At 49.7% G+C, this 18495-nt stretch overlaps 1 protein-coding gene across 11 annotated transcripts; it reads right to left on the bottom strand.

The window, feature by feature from the left end:
- Positions 1 to 1221: 1221 nt before the first annotated feature.
- On the bottom strand, positions 1222 to 18101 carry AQP7 (aquaporin 7). 11 transcript variants are annotated; one of them, XM_045468151.1, is made up of 8 exons: positions 17821 to 18101; positions 16665 to 16715; positions 12727 to 12844; positions 3237 to 3360; positions 2680 to 2817; positions 2352 to 2470; positions 1938 to 2155; positions 1222 to 1558 (listed from the first exon to the last, which is right to left on the bottom strand). In XM_045468151.1, exons 2-8 carry the CDS (start codon positions 16688 to 16690, stop codon positions 1282 to 1284), a joined length of 1020 nt encoding a protein of 339 aa, XP_045324107.1. In that variant the 5' UTR covers positions 16691 to 16715; positions 17821 to 18101; the 3' UTR covers positions 1222 to 1281. The 11 variants fall into 11 exon arrangements, with proteins under 11 accessions (XP_045324107.1, XP_045324108.1, XP_045324109.1 ...); XM_045468152.1 differs by having other exon boundaries at positions 16665 to 16855; XM_045468153.1 differs by having other exon boundaries at positions 17985 to 18092.
- Between the last annotated feature and the right edge of the window lie 394 nt (positions 18102 to 18495).

Here is an 18495-nt window from a genome sequence, read left to right on the forward strand (position 1 = left end):
CCATCTCCAGAATAAAGCCCAGCCTCCTTGCCTCCATCTCCTCAAACTACAAAGTGCAGCAACCAATCCCAGAAGGGACAACTCTTGTCTCCAACTCTGCTCTGCCTCCTCCTCTGGGAAGCCATCCCTGGCCCCCACCCTGAGACTGGGCTGTGAGCCCCCTCTGAGCCCCGCAGTCCCTTCTCTGCTGCTTATCTCCTTCCTCATGATAAATCATCTTCATTACCCTACACTCCTCAAAGGCAGAGACCCAGCCTCATCCACGTCAGCATTTCCAGTGCCAAGGCAGGGCCTGCACACAGGAGGTGCTCAATAATTGTTGAAAGGCTGAATGGACAAACAATGACAGGAACCATGGGTGATGCTACTTCCGGGCCCCAGAAAGCAGAGTGATTCCTGCTTGATCCCAGAGTGGGTGGGGATGCCCCACCTCCACCCAGCTTCTCCGTCTGTCCCCCTGAATCCCATCCCACAAGGCCATTTCCTGTCTCTGCGCCTTTTGTAAGAACTTTCTTCTCTGCATCTTCCTTCTGACTCTGGAATTCCTTCATGTAGGAGAGTTCTGGCACCAGGAGAAAAAAAGAGGAATCCAATCCCTTACCTGCTTTCAATCTACATTAGGCATTTTCAAGGTAGGGGCTGATTTTGCCTCCAAGGGCAAGAACACTGATTCTTGGAAGGGGAAGACGAAAAAAAATCTTACTCTTTTTTCGTATAAAGCACAGATATATATAAACCAATATATAGTATATCTGTGGTATTAAAATATCATGTGATTAAGAAAGAAAATGTCTAAAAGGCTTTTGAGGGGAGCAATAATGGAAAGAAATGGTTGAGAAACTCTGATCTACATGCTTGGACCTTGCTTTGTCTGGTCCAAGAACTAGCCAGAACTGAGGGAGAGTCTAGAGTCCTTCCCAGGGCATATCAAGGTATCCCCAGAGCTATTGTCCTTTCCCCAAAACCATCCCTTCCCTACCCTATGCCTGAAAGTCCACCATTCGGTGTCTGGCATCCTTTAATCTCCTCCTGTTCCTACTGGGGCCATAGTTTGGCACTTCTTCCGTCCTCCCCCAGGGTGGGTGCCCCAGCTCCTAACCCTGCAAGGAATTAGAGGCCTCCCAGCTCTATACTGCAGTCTTGGGCTGCAGCACAACCCTGGAGTTCCTGGAAGAATCCAGGAGGGAAGCCCAACCACAGGAGGCACCCAGGACACGGGGGTGCCGCTGTGGGACAAGGCTTTCTTTATTGGGGTGGGGATAGGGTCACAAGTCACCTTACTTAGAAGTGCTCCAGGTGGATGGAGTCACTTAAGGGTGGGACAGTCCGGACTGAAGGTCTGTTGGCAGGAGACACAGAGACAGGGGTGAGGGTCGTAGGTGGGTTTGACATGGTCTTGGGCAACACGGGTATTCTGTGGTCTTCATATTTCATGGAGTTCTCCAGTATCTGGGGCCTCCGTGGGATGCTGGAGCCAATGAAGACCAAGTAGACGATGGCACCTAAGTAGGCACCCAGGAGTGGTGCCACAACTGGCACCCACCACCAGTCCCTGGCCCTGCAGGCAAGAGACAGAGGGACCTGTTGAGAGGGCTGATGCCCGGGACGGCACCTGCATCCACTCAGGCTGAGACAGGGAGTAGGGGCTGAGAGTAGAGGAGTGACCCCTATTCTAGCCCAAGAATTGCCCCTGACCTGGGGCCCTGGTTAGCTTCAGCCTGATTCAGGGATTGAGCTGGTCTAGGACACGATTGACATTCAGTCCAGGAGCAAGATTTATATCAGTGCTGGTCTGAGGGAAAGCAGGGACCCACTCCTGTCTCCTCAGGCCACCGGGGAGTTCTGCAGGACTGTGGAGCTTCTCACATGACCCCCCACCCCTCCACATGCAGGGAACCCACAGAAAACTGGAAGGGATGAGTTGGTGGGGGAAGTACCTGAAAACCTCTATACCCCAGCCAGCAATGAAAGTGAAGAAGCGGGGAGGCAGGTCTCGGGATGGGTTCATGGCATATCCTGTGTTCATGCCCAGGGATAATCCAATGACAACAATGAGGATGCCAATCACCAGGGCCTGTGTCCCTTGCAGTGCTGGATTGTTCTCCTTGTCCGTGATGGCGAAGAGACATAGCTGGAGTATCCCTGTCACTATTACCTGGTGAGCAGACACTGTGGCAGCCGCCTGGGGCCCTTAGCCAAGTCACAGAGCTTCAGCAATGCCCCCAGCCCCAACCCACTGGCAGAGACCCCACCCAGAGTTCTTATCCTTTCTATTGTGAGGGCTGCCTGCCAGCCCCCGCTTCCTTAGGTAAGGAGGACTTGAGGAGGGGAACTCATACTGGATCACTGACCTCATCCAGGAAGCCCCTCCACAATGTCATGTACTCAGGAAGATAGGTAGCAAAAATGCCAGCGGTAGCTGTGGGACCAGTCACTGTCAGATGTCCACCCGAAAATTGGATAATGGCTGCTGTGGAGACACAGACTGAGTGTGAACCTGCCACCAGCTAAACTCTACTGGAGTCCCAGGAATAAGACTGTAGGACGGAGGGGTGGGGAGCACCTCCAAGGCTTTTTCTCTAGACATTTTCACAGGCCAGGACACTGGGTCTGTATCTGCCCATTTTTCAGAGGAGGAGGCTGAGGCCAGGGGTGGACAACATAGGGCAAGACACTCACAGTAGAAGAGGCAGTAGATGGTGGCAGAAGCCAGGAAGGAACCCAGAAACTGACCCAGGATGTATACAGGAAACTTCTTCCAGGACATGCGGCCTAGCGCACAGTTGGTGAAGGTTAAGGCCGCATTCATGTGGGCCCCTGCGGGAAGGGGCAGAAATGTCAAAGGTGTGAGAGAAGAGAGAAACAATAACAACAAATAATACAAAAGCAGCAATAACAATAATAGTGACAGCTAGTATCTATGGAGTGTACTAATTTAATCCTCACAAGGACCCTACGAGTCAGGGACCTCCACCTCCATTTCACCATTAAGGAAAGTGAGAGAGGAGTTAAATAACTTGCCTAAGTTGACCCAGCTAGTAACAATGGGGTGTCCAGGGCTCTGAAGAGTCTGGGCAGAGAGGGTCAGAAGAAAGAGGTTCAGGGTATTCTCCCTCCTGCGGGCTGGTAAGAATGGGTTCCGGCGGACTTGCGGAAGGGGCTGGCTAGAGGAGGGCAGGAGCAGTATACAGGGGACACCTGGCCTTGCTGATCAGATGGGGCCCAGGTTCACTCACCAGAGATGTTCCCTGCCATGTGCACTCCCATGGTGACTCCGAAGCCAAAACCCAAGTTGACACTGAGGTAGCTCCCAAATTTCTCTCCTAGAACCATATGGGCCACGGAGCCAAGGCCAAACACCTGCGAAGGAGTGCCTCTGAGGGGACCACCTGTCCAGAAGCCCCAACCTTACAGAAGGGCTCAGGCTCAGTTTGGGCTCCTCACCCCCATGCCCCAGGCCACCCTGCATTGCTTTTGGAGACCCTCTACCATGCCCTCGTCCTCCAGAAACTTCCTTCCCTGACTCCCCTTTAAGACCTGACCAGTGAGAGTTGGGTGGGGCTGTAAAAGGACCTGGGAGGGCAGTGGCAATGTCAGGGGCTCTTAAGGATACACCCTGGCCCCTGGGCCCCCAGACCACCTGAAGTTCAAGGAAGGGGGCAGGGCTTCGAGGAGGGCATGGCTGGTCTGGATCGAACCCCTCAGAGTATCTCACACTTCAACCTAACCTGAAGGAAGTTTCTTCAAGAGATTTCCATACTTCATGCCTGTTCTCTGCCAGGACCCCATCCCCTACACACACACATCAGCCCTGGAAGCTAGTGGGTGGGGTTCTATTCCTCTTGCCTCCAGCAACATTTCCATTGCTCTCAGGTGTCATTTCTGAACTTCTTGCTCTTGCCCATCCGTAACTGCTGGGTCACCTCAAAAGATAACCCCCTTAATTCCCCCCTTCACAAGGAGATTAGAGGCCTGAAGCTAGGCTCTCACTCAACCTCCTGAAGTTCCCACCAGAATCTATATCTGCCTTCCCCTTCAGCTCTGGTTCCCATGCCCAGCTTCTCTGTCCCTTTGCAGATACCTCCCTCTTGCCATGACTGGCTCCCACAGACTTGGGACTCTTCCTTCCTAAAAGTAAACCTTCCTGCCTCAGCCCAGCCTGTCTAGCTATGGACTCCTGGACACCCTGTCCCTGTGTGGGCCAAGCTCTGGGAAAGGACCCATTGGCTGGCTCCTTTATCCTTTCCCTTGCTCTCCCTCTTCAAACTGGCTCCTGCTTCCACATGTCACGGACATGTGGACAAAGCTCTCTCCGAGGACTCCCACGTCCTGATTTCTTAAAGATCCCTTCAGTCATTATCCTACTTGACTTTGCTAATTTTGACCCTCTTAACCATTCTGTGCATCTGGAAAGTCCCTCCTTTTTGGCTTCTACAACAATCCTCCCCTGCCCTCCCCTCTCCTCCCCTCCCCTCTCCTCCCCTCCCCTCCCCTCCCCTTCCCCTCTCCTCTCCTCTCCTCTCCTCTCCTCTCCTCTCTTAGCTATACAGCCTCCCTCTCTATAGTTCCTTCCCACATTCTTCTTCTTTCATCTTCCTCGTGAATATGGATAACCCCAGGGCTCCATCCTTGGCCCCTTTCACGTCTCCTCAGTCACTCTTCCTGGGTATTCTCACTAACTCTGTGGCTTCAGATATGCTTGATGCACTAAAACTCCTAAAACCTCCACCTAGCTAGGTCCTTATCTTCAAATACCCACTGGGAGTCTGGGTTTTTCAAAGGCATCTCAGGCTCTATGTTGAAAGCTCACCATCTCTCAGAAAATGTTATCCTCATCCTATGCTCCCCATCCCAGTCCGGCCAAGCCAGAAACTTGGCAGTCACAAATGAGAGCTTCCTTTCTGTCATTCCCCACAACCAGTCAGCACTGCTTACATTCTATCCCAATCTTATCCAGCCTCTTCCTTGCAGCCAGAGTGACATTTCTAACAGACAAAATCTGATCATGTCTGCCCCTTGTTCAAACATTCACTGTCTCCCCTCCATTTCTAGGATAAAGTCCAAACTCAATAGGCCACCATTTAATACCCTGTATAAATTATCCCTTCTGCCTCTCACTTTCATATCTGCTCCAGTGTTCTCTATTTTCACCAGTAGTGTTACTACTAAATAATAATCATGTATTGAGTACTTACTGTGTGTCAGGCACTTGTAAGCAAGTTATATCTATCACCTCCTTTAACCCTTACACTAATTTATATGTTAGGTGCTCTTGTTTTCCCCATTTGACAGATTGTCACCCAAATCCTAGAGAAGTTGAGTGGCTTGTCCAAGGTACACGTTCTGCACAGAATGAGCAAGGATTTGAATCTAGTCAGTCAGCTGTGCCAAATAACCTCAAGGCAAACAACCACATTGCTCCCTGCGTGCCTTGCTTTCTCTGCAATTTTGCATGTGCTGTTCCCTCTGCCTGAAATACCTGATCCCAGATTCTGAAAAATCAATACTGTACTTTAAAGTCACATTCAGGAGGCGCCTGAGTGGCTCAGTCGGTTAAGTGTCCGCCTGCAGCTCAGGTCATGATCTCACGGTTCATGAGTTTGAGCCCCGCATCGGGCTCTGTGCTGACAGCTCAGAGCCCGGAGCCCGCTTCAGATTCTGTGTCTCCCTCTGTCTGCCCCTCTGCTGCTTACACTCTGTCTCTCGCATTGTCTCAAAAGTAAATAAACATAAAAAATAATAATAATAAAGTCACATTCAGATGGCACCTCCTTTGAAAATTCCGTGTATTTTAGATATGTTGTCTCTGAGGGACCTATAGCTATCCAGGCTGCTGGAAATGGGAGTCTCGATCTGTGTCATCCAATATGATGACCACCAGCCACATATGGCTATTAAGTGCTTAGCATGTGGCTAGTTCAAATTGAGATCTGTTCTAAGTGTAAAGTACACACCAGATTTCAAAGACTTATTAGGAAAAAGAGAATATAGAGTATCTTATTAATAATTTTATATCAGGGCGCCTGGGTGGCTCAGTTAGATGAGCATCGGACTTCGGCTCAGGTCATGATTTCACAGTTTCTTGAATTCAAGCGTCACTTCTGACTCACTGTTGTCAGTGCAGAGCATGCTTTGGATCCTCTGTCCCCCTCTCTCTGCCCCTCCCCTGCTTGCACCCTCACTCTCTCTTCTCAAAAATAAACATTTAAAAAAATTTTTTAAATGTTTTATTATTTATGTTTGAGAGAGAAAGAGTGAGCATGAGCAGGGGAGGGGAGGGGCAGAGAGAGAGGGAGACACAGAATCTGAAGCAGCTCCAGGCCCTGAGCTGTCAGCACAGAGCTTGACGTCGGCTCGAACTCACGAACCGCAAAATCATGACCTGAGCCGAAGTCACACGCTCAACTGACTGAGCCACCCAGGCGCCCCCAAACATTTTTTTTTAATTATACTGATTACATGTTGAACTGGTAATATTTTGGATATATGGATTAAATACATTAATTATTCAAATTAATTTCACCTATTGATTTTTACCTCTTTAATGTGGCTACTAGAAAATTTTAAATTACATATATGGCTCATATTATATTTCCCTTGAAGAATTGTGTTCTAGAGTTTTTTTTTTGTTTTTGTTTTTGTTTTTTTTTAAGTTTATTTATTTTTGAGACAGAGAGAGACAGAGCATGAACGGGGGAGGGTCAGAGAGAGAGGGAGACACAGAATCGGAAGCAGGCTCCAGGCTCTGAGCCATCAGCCCAGAGCCCGACGCGGGGCTCGAACTCACGGACCGCGAGATCGTGACCTAAGCTGAAGTCGGACGCTCATCCGACTGAGCCACCCAGGCGCCCCTTATTTTTATTTATTTATTTATTTTTTTATTATATGAAATTTATTGTCAAGTTGGTTTCCATACAACACCCAGTGCTCATCCCAAAAGGTGCCCTCCTCAATACCCATCACCCACCCTCTCCTCCCTCCCACCCCCCATCAACCCTCAGTTTGTTCTCAGTTTTTAACAGTCTCCCATGCTTTGGCTCTCTCCCACTCTAACCTCTTTTTTTTTTTTTTTTTTTTTCTTTTTTCCTCCCCCTCCCCCATGGGTTCCTGCCAAGTTTCTCAGGATCCACATAAGAGTGAAACCATATGGTATCTGTCTTTCTCTGTACGGCTTATTTCACTTAGCATCACACTCTCCAGTTCCATCCACGTTGCTACAAAAGGCCATATTTCATTTTTTCTCATTGCCACATAGTATTCCATTGTGTATATAAACCACAATTTCTTTATCCATTCATCAGTTGATGGACATTTAGGCTCTTTCCATAATTTGGCTATTGTTGAGAGTGCTGCTATGAACATTGGGGTACAAGTGCCCCTATGCATCAGTACTCCTGTATCCCTTGGGTAAATTCCTAGCAGTGCTATTGCTGGGTCATAGGGTAGGTCTATTTTTAATTTTCTGAGGAACCTCCACACTGCTTTCCAGAGTGGCTGCACCAATTTGCATTCCCACCAACAGTGCAAGAGGGTTCCCGTTTCTCCACATCCTCTCCAGCATCCATAGTCTCCTGATTTGTTCATTTTGGCCACTCTGACTGGCGTGAGGTGATACCTAAGTGTGGTTTTGATTTGTATTTCCCTGATAAGGAGCGACGCTGAACATCTTTTCATGTGCCTGTTGGCCATCCGGATGTCTTCTTTAGAGAAGTGTCTATTCATGTTTTCTGCCCATTTCTTCACTGGGTTATTTGTTTTTCGGGTGTGGAGTTTGGTGAGCTCTTTATAGATTTTGGATACTAGCCCTTTGTCCGATATGTCATTTGCAAATATCTTTTCCCATTCCGTTGGTTGCCTTTTAGTTTTGTTGGTTGTTTTCTTTGCTGTGCAGAAGCTTTTTATCTTCATAAGGTCCCAGTAATTCACTTTTGCTTTGAATTCCCTTGCCTTTGGGGATGTGTCGAGTAAGAGATTGCTACGGCTGAGGTCAGAGAGGTCTTTTCCTGCTTTCTCCTCTAAGGTTTTGATGGTTTCCTGTCTCACATTCAGGTCCTTTATCCATTTTGAGTTTATTTTTGTGAATGGTGTGAGAAAGTGGTCTAGTTTCAACCTTCTGCATGTTGCTGTCCAGTTCTCCCAGCACCATTTGTTAAAGAGGCTGTCTTTTTTCCATTGGATGTTCTTTCCTGCTTTGTCAAAGATGAGTTGGCCGTACGTTTGTGGGTCTAGTCCTGGGGTTTCTATTCTATTCCATTGGTCTATGTGTCTGTTTTTGTGCCATAGAGTTTTTGAAAAAGAAAACCTGGAGAATTGTGGACATGGAGGCTATAGTTGAAGCCATCAGGGAGGATGAAGGTGAGAGGTCAGTTGAGGGCTGAACCTAGAGCTGCACATGGGATGGCATTAGAAACCCCAGTTGGAGCAGGTGTTGAAATGACAAAAGAACAAAGGGAGAATGTGCCCTAGACACCAGTGAGAAGCTGAGTTTCCCAAGGAGAGTGTGGTCCCCATGGTCATATGTAGCCTCTGGGTCAAGTGCATGAAGGCCTGAAAAGTATCCCTTTGGATGTGACAGTCCAACAGTCAGTAGTAATGTGGTGAGCACTGCCTCATCAGGCCATGGGAACAGAAATGGGGTCCCAGAGATTGAGAGGTGAGTGGGTGGGGAAGAAGAGTTGAAGGGTACCCATGTAGACATCTGTTTGAGAACCTGCCTGAGAAGGGAGAAAGGGAGAGCATGATAATTGAAGGGGCTCACGGAGGGGAAGAGAGAAATGTTTTGTGTTGTGCTGGTTTAGGGAGACAGACTTCAGTATGTTAAAGATGAGAGAGGGAGACGCTGAAGATGGAAGGGAAGGAAAAGGATGGAGCAAAGTACCTGAGTAGACTGGAGGGTGAGACTGGTGCAGGAGTGGAGGGCTCCACGAGGGAGGGGCCCACCCTTGTCAAGAGGGAGATACGTGGATTCACAGGTAAAAATGAAGTCTGGTGCTGCAGGGACAGGTGGGTGAGGAGCCGGACACAGGAAACCGGCCTGATGGTTTTCTCTGCCAAGCTACAAATCAGCCATTTGCTGATTTAAAAAAAAAAAAGAAAGAAAGAAAAGAAAAGAAAAAGAAAAAAGGCAGAGTACAAAGCAGCATTGGGAAAGTCTGAGAAAAAGTGAAATAGCCCAGGGGCGTCTGGGTGGCTCAGTCAGTTGAGTGTCCAATTCTTGATTTCAGCTCATAGTTCGTGAGTTCAAGTGCCACATCAGTCTCCACGCTGACAGTGCAGAGCCTGCTTGGGATTCCCTGGCTCTCTACCCCTCCCCCACTTGTGCATGCGCTCGTGCCCTGCCCCCTCTCAATTTAAATAAGTAAACTTAAAAAAAAATGAAATATCCTGGATAGGGTAGGGAAAAGGCAGTTGATCAGGGCCACGTGGGTCCCTCAAGAGCTCCATGACAGGTGCAAGGGAGCCCAGGAGCAGGCTGACTTAGGACAAGGGTAGGATGAGGCAGGAGAGGACAGGAACACATGGGGCGTGGGGGTGGGGAGTGAGGCCAGGACAGGCTGACAGGCTTGAGGAAGGTCAGGAGGTACATGGACTGGAGCAGGCATGGAGAGTCTGAAGACTGAGGGTCCGCATTTCCAAGTAGGAGCTCAAAACCATTTGCTAAAAATAATGAATGAGTGAATAAACTCCACATGATCTCCTGCGTCAGGGTTTTCAATTGGCAGTCCATGGGCCAGTCCATCCGGAACACATGTTTTGTTTGGGTGATCTGGGTTTGACGACCAGAGGTTTCAGTCTCCCTTGACAAATCAGAAGCTCTGGCAGCTCTGGCCTTCATCCCGCCCTGCGTGCCTGCAGTCAGCTAGAATAGTAGCAGCCACACCTTTGCACAGGTCAGCACTCTGCACTTAGCCCCAGTTCCTGCCACTCTGTGTTGATTCTCTGGCCCCCATAGCATGTAAGTTTGCAACTCCTGCCTTATGGCTCATATCAAGAGCTGTTTTTCCAGGGCCCTAATGGCCCAGCCCCTCTTCTCCCTGGTCAGTGAATGTAGCCCAGCCCCGTTCAAGGCCAGCCCTGAGCACAACATCCCCAGAGGCTGTAGAGTGGAACTGAGTGGAATGGTCCACCTCCCTCATCCTGGCTGCAGTAAATGGGGCCCAAGGTCATACTAGCTTTTCTGGCAAAACTTTTGCCCTGATGACTCACTGAGCTTCTGATAACTGAAAAAGCTTCCCCACTTCTTGGCACAGGCCCAACAACTGAAAATAAGAACACAATGTCCTATATGAGCTTAAACCTCACAGAGTTCTTTTATAAACGTTATTTCCCTTCAATCCTCACAGCAAATCTGCCTGGCAAATGTTTCAGCTCCCATTCTACAGATGGGGAAACTGAGGCCCAGAGACTACCAAAAGCCCAAAAGTGAGGGCCTTACCTCAGCTGGAGGGAATTAACAAACCAGGGTGTTAGAAATCCTGCTGTAGTAAGTTAAGGAACAGAGAGTAAATAGAGATTAAGGGTCACACTGTGATATTAGGTTGCATTGGATTTAATCCTAACTTAAAATGTGACTTTGGACAAATAATTTAGTCTCAGAGCCTCAGTTTTCCCATCTGTTAAATGGGGATAATAATAGAACTTCCCTCACAGGGTTGCTGTGAGGATTTGAGAAGATACAGTATGTAAGGGGCTTGGCATCATCATGCCTAGCATGCAGTAGGTACTCAATAATAATCTCAATAAAGGGAAGACAAACAGGGGCACAGGAAGGCATTGGTGCATGTGAGTGGTGCCTGCTTCTCCTAAGAGCTCTCTGAGGAGACACCCTCCTACCTCCATGGTTCCAAGGTTTAACAACCCTTATGAGGCTGGAATGTTTTGTCATGAATAGATGACTTTGTCCTGGATTAAGGCTGGACACCGTCCAGCTGCTGTCTTCGCAGCTCAGAAGTCAAAGCAGGAGGGCAGGTAACAGGGGAAGGGAAGAGGACAGGAGACAGGGAGAGGAGAGCAGTTGAGAACACTTATCGTGACAAGAGACTAGCACATATGTCCTACATGTGTACTGGGTATCTGCCACCTCAATGTTAGTGTCACATTTACCAACAAGGAAGCTAAATTTCTAAACAGTCAAGATACTTGTAGAAGACCACACAGCTAGAAGATAGCAGAGCCAGGACTCAAACAGCTCCACAGCCCATAAAGGTCCGATTCAACACACATACTAACTGAGAAGACAAACTTAGCCATGGAGAGGCCTGCCCAGGGCCAGCTGGTGACTCAGTGACAGAATCAGGATTCTTATGTCTAGACGCCCCTGTGCTCCATGGGCCACACCATCTCCTACACTGGCTCAACGCACACACACTCATAGCCACACAACCAGTTGTACTCATACTCACATGCACACACTCAGGGACACTCTCTCTCACCCCCACTTCCTCTGACATGCTCCTGACTGCCTTTGCTTTCCTTCCCAGAGCCACCCCTTCTTTTCATGAACCTGGGCCTGCCATAAAGTCCAGACAGGCATGGCTACAGCTTCAGGGAAGAGGCTGTCTGCTGTAGATGGTAGAGCTGAAGCAGATGGAGAGAGGGAGTTTCTAAGAAACCTCACATCCCACCTACAAGTCTGGTTTCTGTCCCATCATCTACTCAAAGAGCCCTTGTCAAGGTCCCTAGCGACCTCCCTGTTACCAATCCCTATAGACCCTTATCAGTGGTCACTTTCTCTGGCCCGTATGAAGGCCTCCCACTGCTGACCACCCACTCCTGTGGACCCTACCTTCCCCCCTTGTCCTCTCACCTCTCTGGCCACTCCTCCTCAGGCTTCTTTGTGAAATGCTCCTCTTCAGGTTTCTGTCCTCAACTTATCTTTTTTTTCCCTCTTTCTATATACTGTCACTGGACAGTTCTATAAACACCATCCATATTCTGATCAGCTCTAACTCCTTACTTCCAGCTCAAGTCCCTCTTTTGAGCTCCAAACCTCTATATCCAACCACCCCCCAGATGTCTCCACAGGCACCTCACCTGATCACACCCAAACTGACCTCACTTTTGGCCCTGTAGCAGGCTCCGGACTCCAGAATGATCCTCCTTGGCATTTACCCCTCATCTGCTACTTGGAAAATCTCGATTCTTTCTCAGCTCCCTCAACGTGTGCTTTCTTCTCCATCCCTGGACTGGTCACCACCATTTCTCTATCCAAGGTCAACAGCCTCCTAACTGCTTCCCCTCCCACCAGCTTTGCCCATTCTGCTGAGACTCCACACTGCACACCGAACCATCTTCTAAAATCTAAATCTGAACACATCACAACCCTGCTTGAGAACCTTCTGTGTATCCTCACTGCCCTCAGGATTAATTCTCAAAGCATGACCCTCGATAACACTTCTCTCCAATCTCTGTACTCTTTGTTTCCCTTCTTCCCGTTTCCAGCCATGCCCCCTGATACCTGCTCCCCCAGCCCATAGTTTTGTTCTGCCCTCACATACTTTGATCCCTTTCTTTCCCAAAAAGATGGTGACAAAGACAGAGCTCCTCCTAACTTTCCTATCCTTCTTTAGCTCCCAGCTCCAAGACTGAATAACGGACAATGTGACCCAGGGGTCAGTGGTGGGGAGGGGGGTATGGATTGCCTCCACTGAACCTCACCCTCCTGAGGTCCTGGGGTTCACGTCCCTTCCTCAGAGCCCACCCACCCTGTGCCACCCACCCACTCACCATCATGACATATGTGCTCACGAACTCCGCCAGGAACTCTCGCACCATCTCCTTTTGCATTATTGCTTGCATCTTTGTTACCACAGGTGACGAGACCATCTTGGAGTTGCGGGTAGACCTGGAGCAGCAGCCCAAGCCCGTGGGTAGGAAAGAGGCCCAAGTGCACTCACTGCCCATGGGCCCTTCAACTCATAGCTGAGTTAATGGGTAACCCAGAGGTTACCCACACACACCTCCTCTTGCCCAGGTCAGCTGGTACAGCTGGGATCAGAGACAACTGAGAGCCACAGGGATGTAGCCTGGGAAGGGTGCACCAATGAGGCCATTTTGCAGAGAGGGCAGTGGGGAGCCAAAAAGTGTCATCTGTGGTGCCAGTGAGTCTCAGAGGAGAAGCAGATGGGAGAGAGCAGGCAGAAAAGTCAAGCTCAGCTGTCCATCTATCTGTCTACCTGCCTATCTGCAGGAGCCAAAGCTCTGGGAACACAGGCCAGGCATCAGGCAGGACCTGTCAATAGGGAGATACTCCACAAACAACACACGGTGTAGCAAAGTCTGCTCAGGGTGCTATAAACAGCCCTGAGGCCTGAAACATACATTAGGTTCTGCCAGAGGTAAAAGTATCTGCAAAGTGCACCGGGCCTTTGCAATGGGCTCAACACAATCAGACGTCTGTGAGTGAATGAATGAATGAATGAATGAACAAATGAAAGAGAGGAGAGAAGAAAGGAGGGACCGGATCTTCTCCCCTGTGGAATGTTCAGTGCCTAGCACAGTGCCAAATGCAGAGCAGTTGTGCAATATATATTGTCAAATGAATGACAACTGGGGAATCCATCTGTCTTACTCTCCACTAGATCCTCAGAACTTCCTACAATGCCTGGCACATGGTAGATACTTGATAAATATTTGTTTAATAAATGCATGGTTGGATGGATAGATAGACAAAAAAGTGAGTTACAGGCCCCATTATCTGTTGGAGGCGGGGTAGAGACCTCTGGTTTGGGGAAGGAGATGGAGTCTAGAGGCTAAAGAAGAAGAGAAGGGGTACAGATACCTTTAAGTGTGGCCTTAGTGCTTGTTCAGACTGGTGCCCCTCCCCATGCTGAATGCCTGAAGCTGACACCAGCCCCTCAGCTACCTCATCTTGCTAGGGATAGCAACATCACCCCCTACTCCTCCCCGGGCTTCCTGAAATTTCCCTGGCCTCACAGCAGCACAGATTAAGTAGAGGGAGTAAGAAATGTAAGTCAGGCATGGATAAAACAACTTCCACTTTTATGGCTGAGACCCTATGTTCAATCTCACCCACCCCAGTCCTTGTTCTGTCCTTACTCCAGGGAAATAAATCAAGGGCTGAGTATATGGAGGGAGATATAGAGTTGCATGGACAATTTACTGGCTCCCATCCAACTCCAGCTTCCATGCAGCATCATTTGGGGGTCTCCTTGCCCCTGTAACCAGCCAGGCAGGGACCCAAGAGGGTCCTGGGAAAGTACCACAAAGGTAGTGGAGAAGTGACAGAGCAGGAAGCCAAGGACACCAAGAGAATTTTAGAACCCTGGCCCCATCCTTCCCACCACATGGCAGGCAGGACACGTAAGCAATAAATAAATAACCACCAACCAGCTACTGACCTAGAAATCTACCAAATGCCTGCTATGTTCAAGCATTGTAGTAAAGAACATTATCATGATCCCTGCTCTCAGGAAGAAAAACAATTAAGTAATTGCTATAAAGTGTGAGGACTGTTGCCACAGGTGAAGGGGGGCACTACTGGATTGCAGAGAGGAAGCAAACAACCTAGAGGTGGGGGTAGGAGGGTTTCCCACAGGAAAGGAAACAGGTCAAAAATGGAAGGCTGGCCAGATGAAGGAGCATCAGGGGAGGCAGGGGAAAATTCAAGGCATCAGAATAGCATGGCAGAGGCTTGCAGCAAAGGACTGTGTGATGTAGAGAGGAACTCCCCAAGAATGAGCTGGCCAAAGAGAGGAGAGAAAGTGGCATGAGGTGGGTAGAGATGGCAGAAGGCCTAATGGTCTGTGTTAGGGGGTGTGAACTCGACCCAGAGAGCCATGGGGTTTGGTGGAAGATTTAAGCAGGAGCCCTGCCTCCTCTATGGAGGCTGGGATGAGGGAGCAGGAGTGGGAGTGTGGTGAGCAATCAGGAAGCTTCTGCCACAGACAGCCTGAGCAGAGATGGCAGCCTGAGCCAAGAAGGTGCCATGGAGATTAGAAAACAGTGAAAATGACACACTTAGGGTTTAACTGAGGAGGAGAATGGAGAGAGAAGAGATGACCTTCGGGTTTAGGAAGAGCAGCAGAATGACAAGCGAGGTGCAGGAGAGAAGCTGCAGCCTTAGGCAGGAGTATGAGGAGTCTGTTCCGGCCATGTTAACTTTGAAGAGCCTGCTAGACATTTAGGCAGAAATGGCCTATAAGGAGGCAGCTGGTCATGTAGTCTTGTTTAGAGATACACATCCAGAGGCCACCAAATCATCTGATCCCTGGCCATAGATGAGGCCAAGGAGAGGATATAGAATGAGAAAAGGGCATCAGAGAAAAGTGGCCTACAAACTGAGAAGCTAACGGCAAACCAGATAATTACCCACGTGATATCTGCTAACCAAGGTGCTAAATAGCTAATAAACTCACCAACCAACCCTTCAACTTACTAATTAATCTAGCAGCTTAGCCAACTAACTGGTTGGCTAACTAACTTCACCAGCTTATTTAATTATCTAATCAACCAAACACTTATAAACCAGCCAGGCCTCAGCGGTACAGAATACAAACCCAGTCTCCAACCTTGGATCACTCCATCTAGTGGTTCTGATGGATAAGGGATAACAGCAGCAAGCCCAGGGTGGGAGAGGTGAGGCCTGCAGACACTTTTGAGGAGTGGACAGGATGGGGCCTAAAGTGCCTGTGAGGGAGTAGAGTAGTGGTAGAAAGAATGGTGGGAGTGAGAACATTCTAGATATTTTAGGAGATGGGACTAGATGTGAGCTATGGGGGAGACAGAAGTGTCAAGGACAAACAAGGTCTTGACTTCTGGCTTGAGCAATGGAGAAGGGGATCCTTGGCTGAGTTGAGACCACAGGAGGAGTCAGCTTGGGATATGGAGGTTGTTTTCAACTGGGACTGAATTGCCTGTGGAACTCACTTGGAAACAGTATCTGAAGCCCCAGAGAGAACGCAGCACAAAGGGGAGCCATTCATTCTCTCTATCCAAGGGTGCACAAATATCCCTGCTCCTGTGCTGGCAGGCAGTGATGAAATGTAATAAGCAAGTACATTTGCGTGTCAGAAGGTAGTATAGCCTATGGGGATAAACAGAGCAAGGGAAAGGGGGTGGGGTATGATTTTAAATAGGGCAGTTGGGGTAAGCCTCACTGAGAAGGTAGCAGACATGAGGAGGTGAGGGAAGAGCATTTCAGGCAGAGGGGAAATCCCAGAAGGACTCTGAGCATGTTTAAAGGAAAGGAAAGGAGGTCATTGTGACTGGGGTTGGGGAGAGCAGGGATGGAGTGGGGAAAGGTCAGAGAGGAAATTGGGACTAGGTAGGCAGGGCCTTGGCCATTGCAAGGGCTTTGGTTTTTACTGTACTCTAAAGATCTGAACCTGTGAGGGTGAGAGGCAGTGAGTTCAGTTGAGCACCACCTACATAAAGGCAGTTGGAACCCCCTCACCAGCCCCTTGACCCTCACCCAGGTCTTTCTGAGCCTCCCTCACCCAAGGGCCCAGCCCAAGGTCCGGCTGGGAGAGGTCTTTCTTCTGAGACTCCTGACCGGGGAGGGGGGGGGGGATGGGTAGGAGTGGGGGGAGGGAGGGGTCAGCTGCCATGAGGGAGAGGCTGGGAGTAGGGCAGGAAGGGCACAGGGATGTGCTGGGAGGGTGGGGGATGGGTGGCTGGAGGAGGAGAATGGGTGGAGTGCTTACCGCCTCTTCCTATCTGATTCAGCCATGTTCTGTCTTTGAGATTTTTAGATGCTGTGGAGCCAAAGAGAGGTCATTAGGGTTGGGGTGTGGGGGCACAGAACTTGGCCCCACATTCTCATCAGACCTCAGCCTCCCAGGGGAGAAGCCACAGGGACAGGTCCTGCCGGTTCCAATCTCTCAACTCAGCCAAGCTGACAAAGAGAAGTGTGGACGTACCTTAGCCAATGGGGAAAGGCCCTGCAGTCCCACCCCTTCTACCCATGCTGGCCTCGGGACCCCTGGACCAGGCCCTTCCTGGGTCCTCCTGACTTTCTCCACTGTCCAAAGTGGAGATGCCCACAGCCTCCCCTCAGTGGCTCCACCCTCACATATATGGGTATTATTGCTTTTAGTCTAACCTCTTGCTGCTGACTTAAATTCCGATTTTCCAGGGCCTTTTCCTTTTACATACATACACACACACACACATACACACACACACACAATATGAGGTCCTAAGAATTCATTTAGTCCATTCTTCTAACTCAGAACCTAGTCTACCCTCTTACCTTTCCTGAAAATTCCCCTGAGTATTCCCATTTTCCACCCGAATGACCACACAAATGTAACCCTTGAGTTTCCCCATCCTGGAAGTCCCCCTTGTTCTCTAGCCAAATTCCCTCTAGCAGTTGCACAAGTTGACATCCCTAGCCCTGACTGCAGACACCCTCCAGCCCCAGCCCCAGCTTCTCAAGAGGGAACTCCAAGGGGAGAAACCACTCCAGCAAAGCCAGCAATCAAGCCGTATCTCTGATATTCTCCCTTCTGCTTTGGTCCAGTGTCTGCTTTCCATGGTCTCCTTATCCTCCAGCCAGCACTCCATTAACAGCCCAGCCCTACATACCCTCCCAACCTCTGCTGCTCTGCTGGTCCTCCCAACAGTCAATTTACAAGTAAGGACGCTAAAGCCCAGAAAGAGTGTGTGACATGCCTATGTCACACAGCAACTCAGGACTAAACCAGAACAAACATCCTGGCTTTCAACTCCCAGCTGGAGTTGCTTCCCCAGACAGTCCCATGGTCACCTCCTCCCCATACAGTCCCCAGAAAGTGGCACTCTGAGGCCTGGGCCCCAGGGGAGGCCCCCTGTCCCAGCCCTGCTTGGAGATCGACTCACTCTGCTAAAGCGTCCACATTGGGGGCTTCTTGGTTAGAGCAAGCTTTGGTCTTATTTCTCCATGACTGTCCCAGGCTCTGGCTGCACCCGCAGCTGGGGCTCCACTGCCCTGTGTCCAAAGTCTAGAGCCTGCCTCTCAGCCCTCCTTAGGTGACCCCACGTACTGCTTTGCTCTGCTCCTCCAGGGGAGAAGTCAGTGGGGCAGGGGTTTGGCCCAAGCCGCTTGGGCCAAGTCCAGACACACTGCCCAAAATAGCATCCCTTCTCCGGCCAGCGGCGCCACAGAGACCAGGTTCTGAGGCAGCCTTTGTGAGGTCAGAGGTGGAGCTCAGAGCGGGTCCCAGAGGAAGGCCCTGCCCTCCAAGCCAGGTGTCCAGCCCAAAGTTAGAGGAAGCCCTTCACGGCCCCAGACTTGGGGGAGGCTCCAGAGGCTCCAGAGCCCCTGGTTCTGGGAAGAGCTGTGCAGAATGGGGAACAGAGATGGAAATATCTGAAAATCAACAGCTAGATGGAGTGGTTTTGGAGAAGACCCTGGTTCAGTCCTCAAGGAACCCCAATTCTGAAGGAGGAAAGGGAAACTCAGGCCCCTCCCAGTCTCAGGGGGAGGAGGACACATAAGCCATATTTACAGGAAACACCAATCTGATAGGGGAGGTAGAAAGCCAAGCCTGATCC

This window comes from Leopardus geoffroyi, chromosome D4 (genome assembly GCF_018350155.1).
Source record: "Leopardus geoffroyi isolate Oge1 chromosome D4, O.geoffroyi_Oge1_pat1.0, whole genome shotgun sequence".
NCBI classification, from domain to species: domain Eukaryota; kingdom Metazoa; phylum Chordata; class Mammalia; order Carnivora; family Felidae; genus Leopardus; species Leopardus geoffroyi.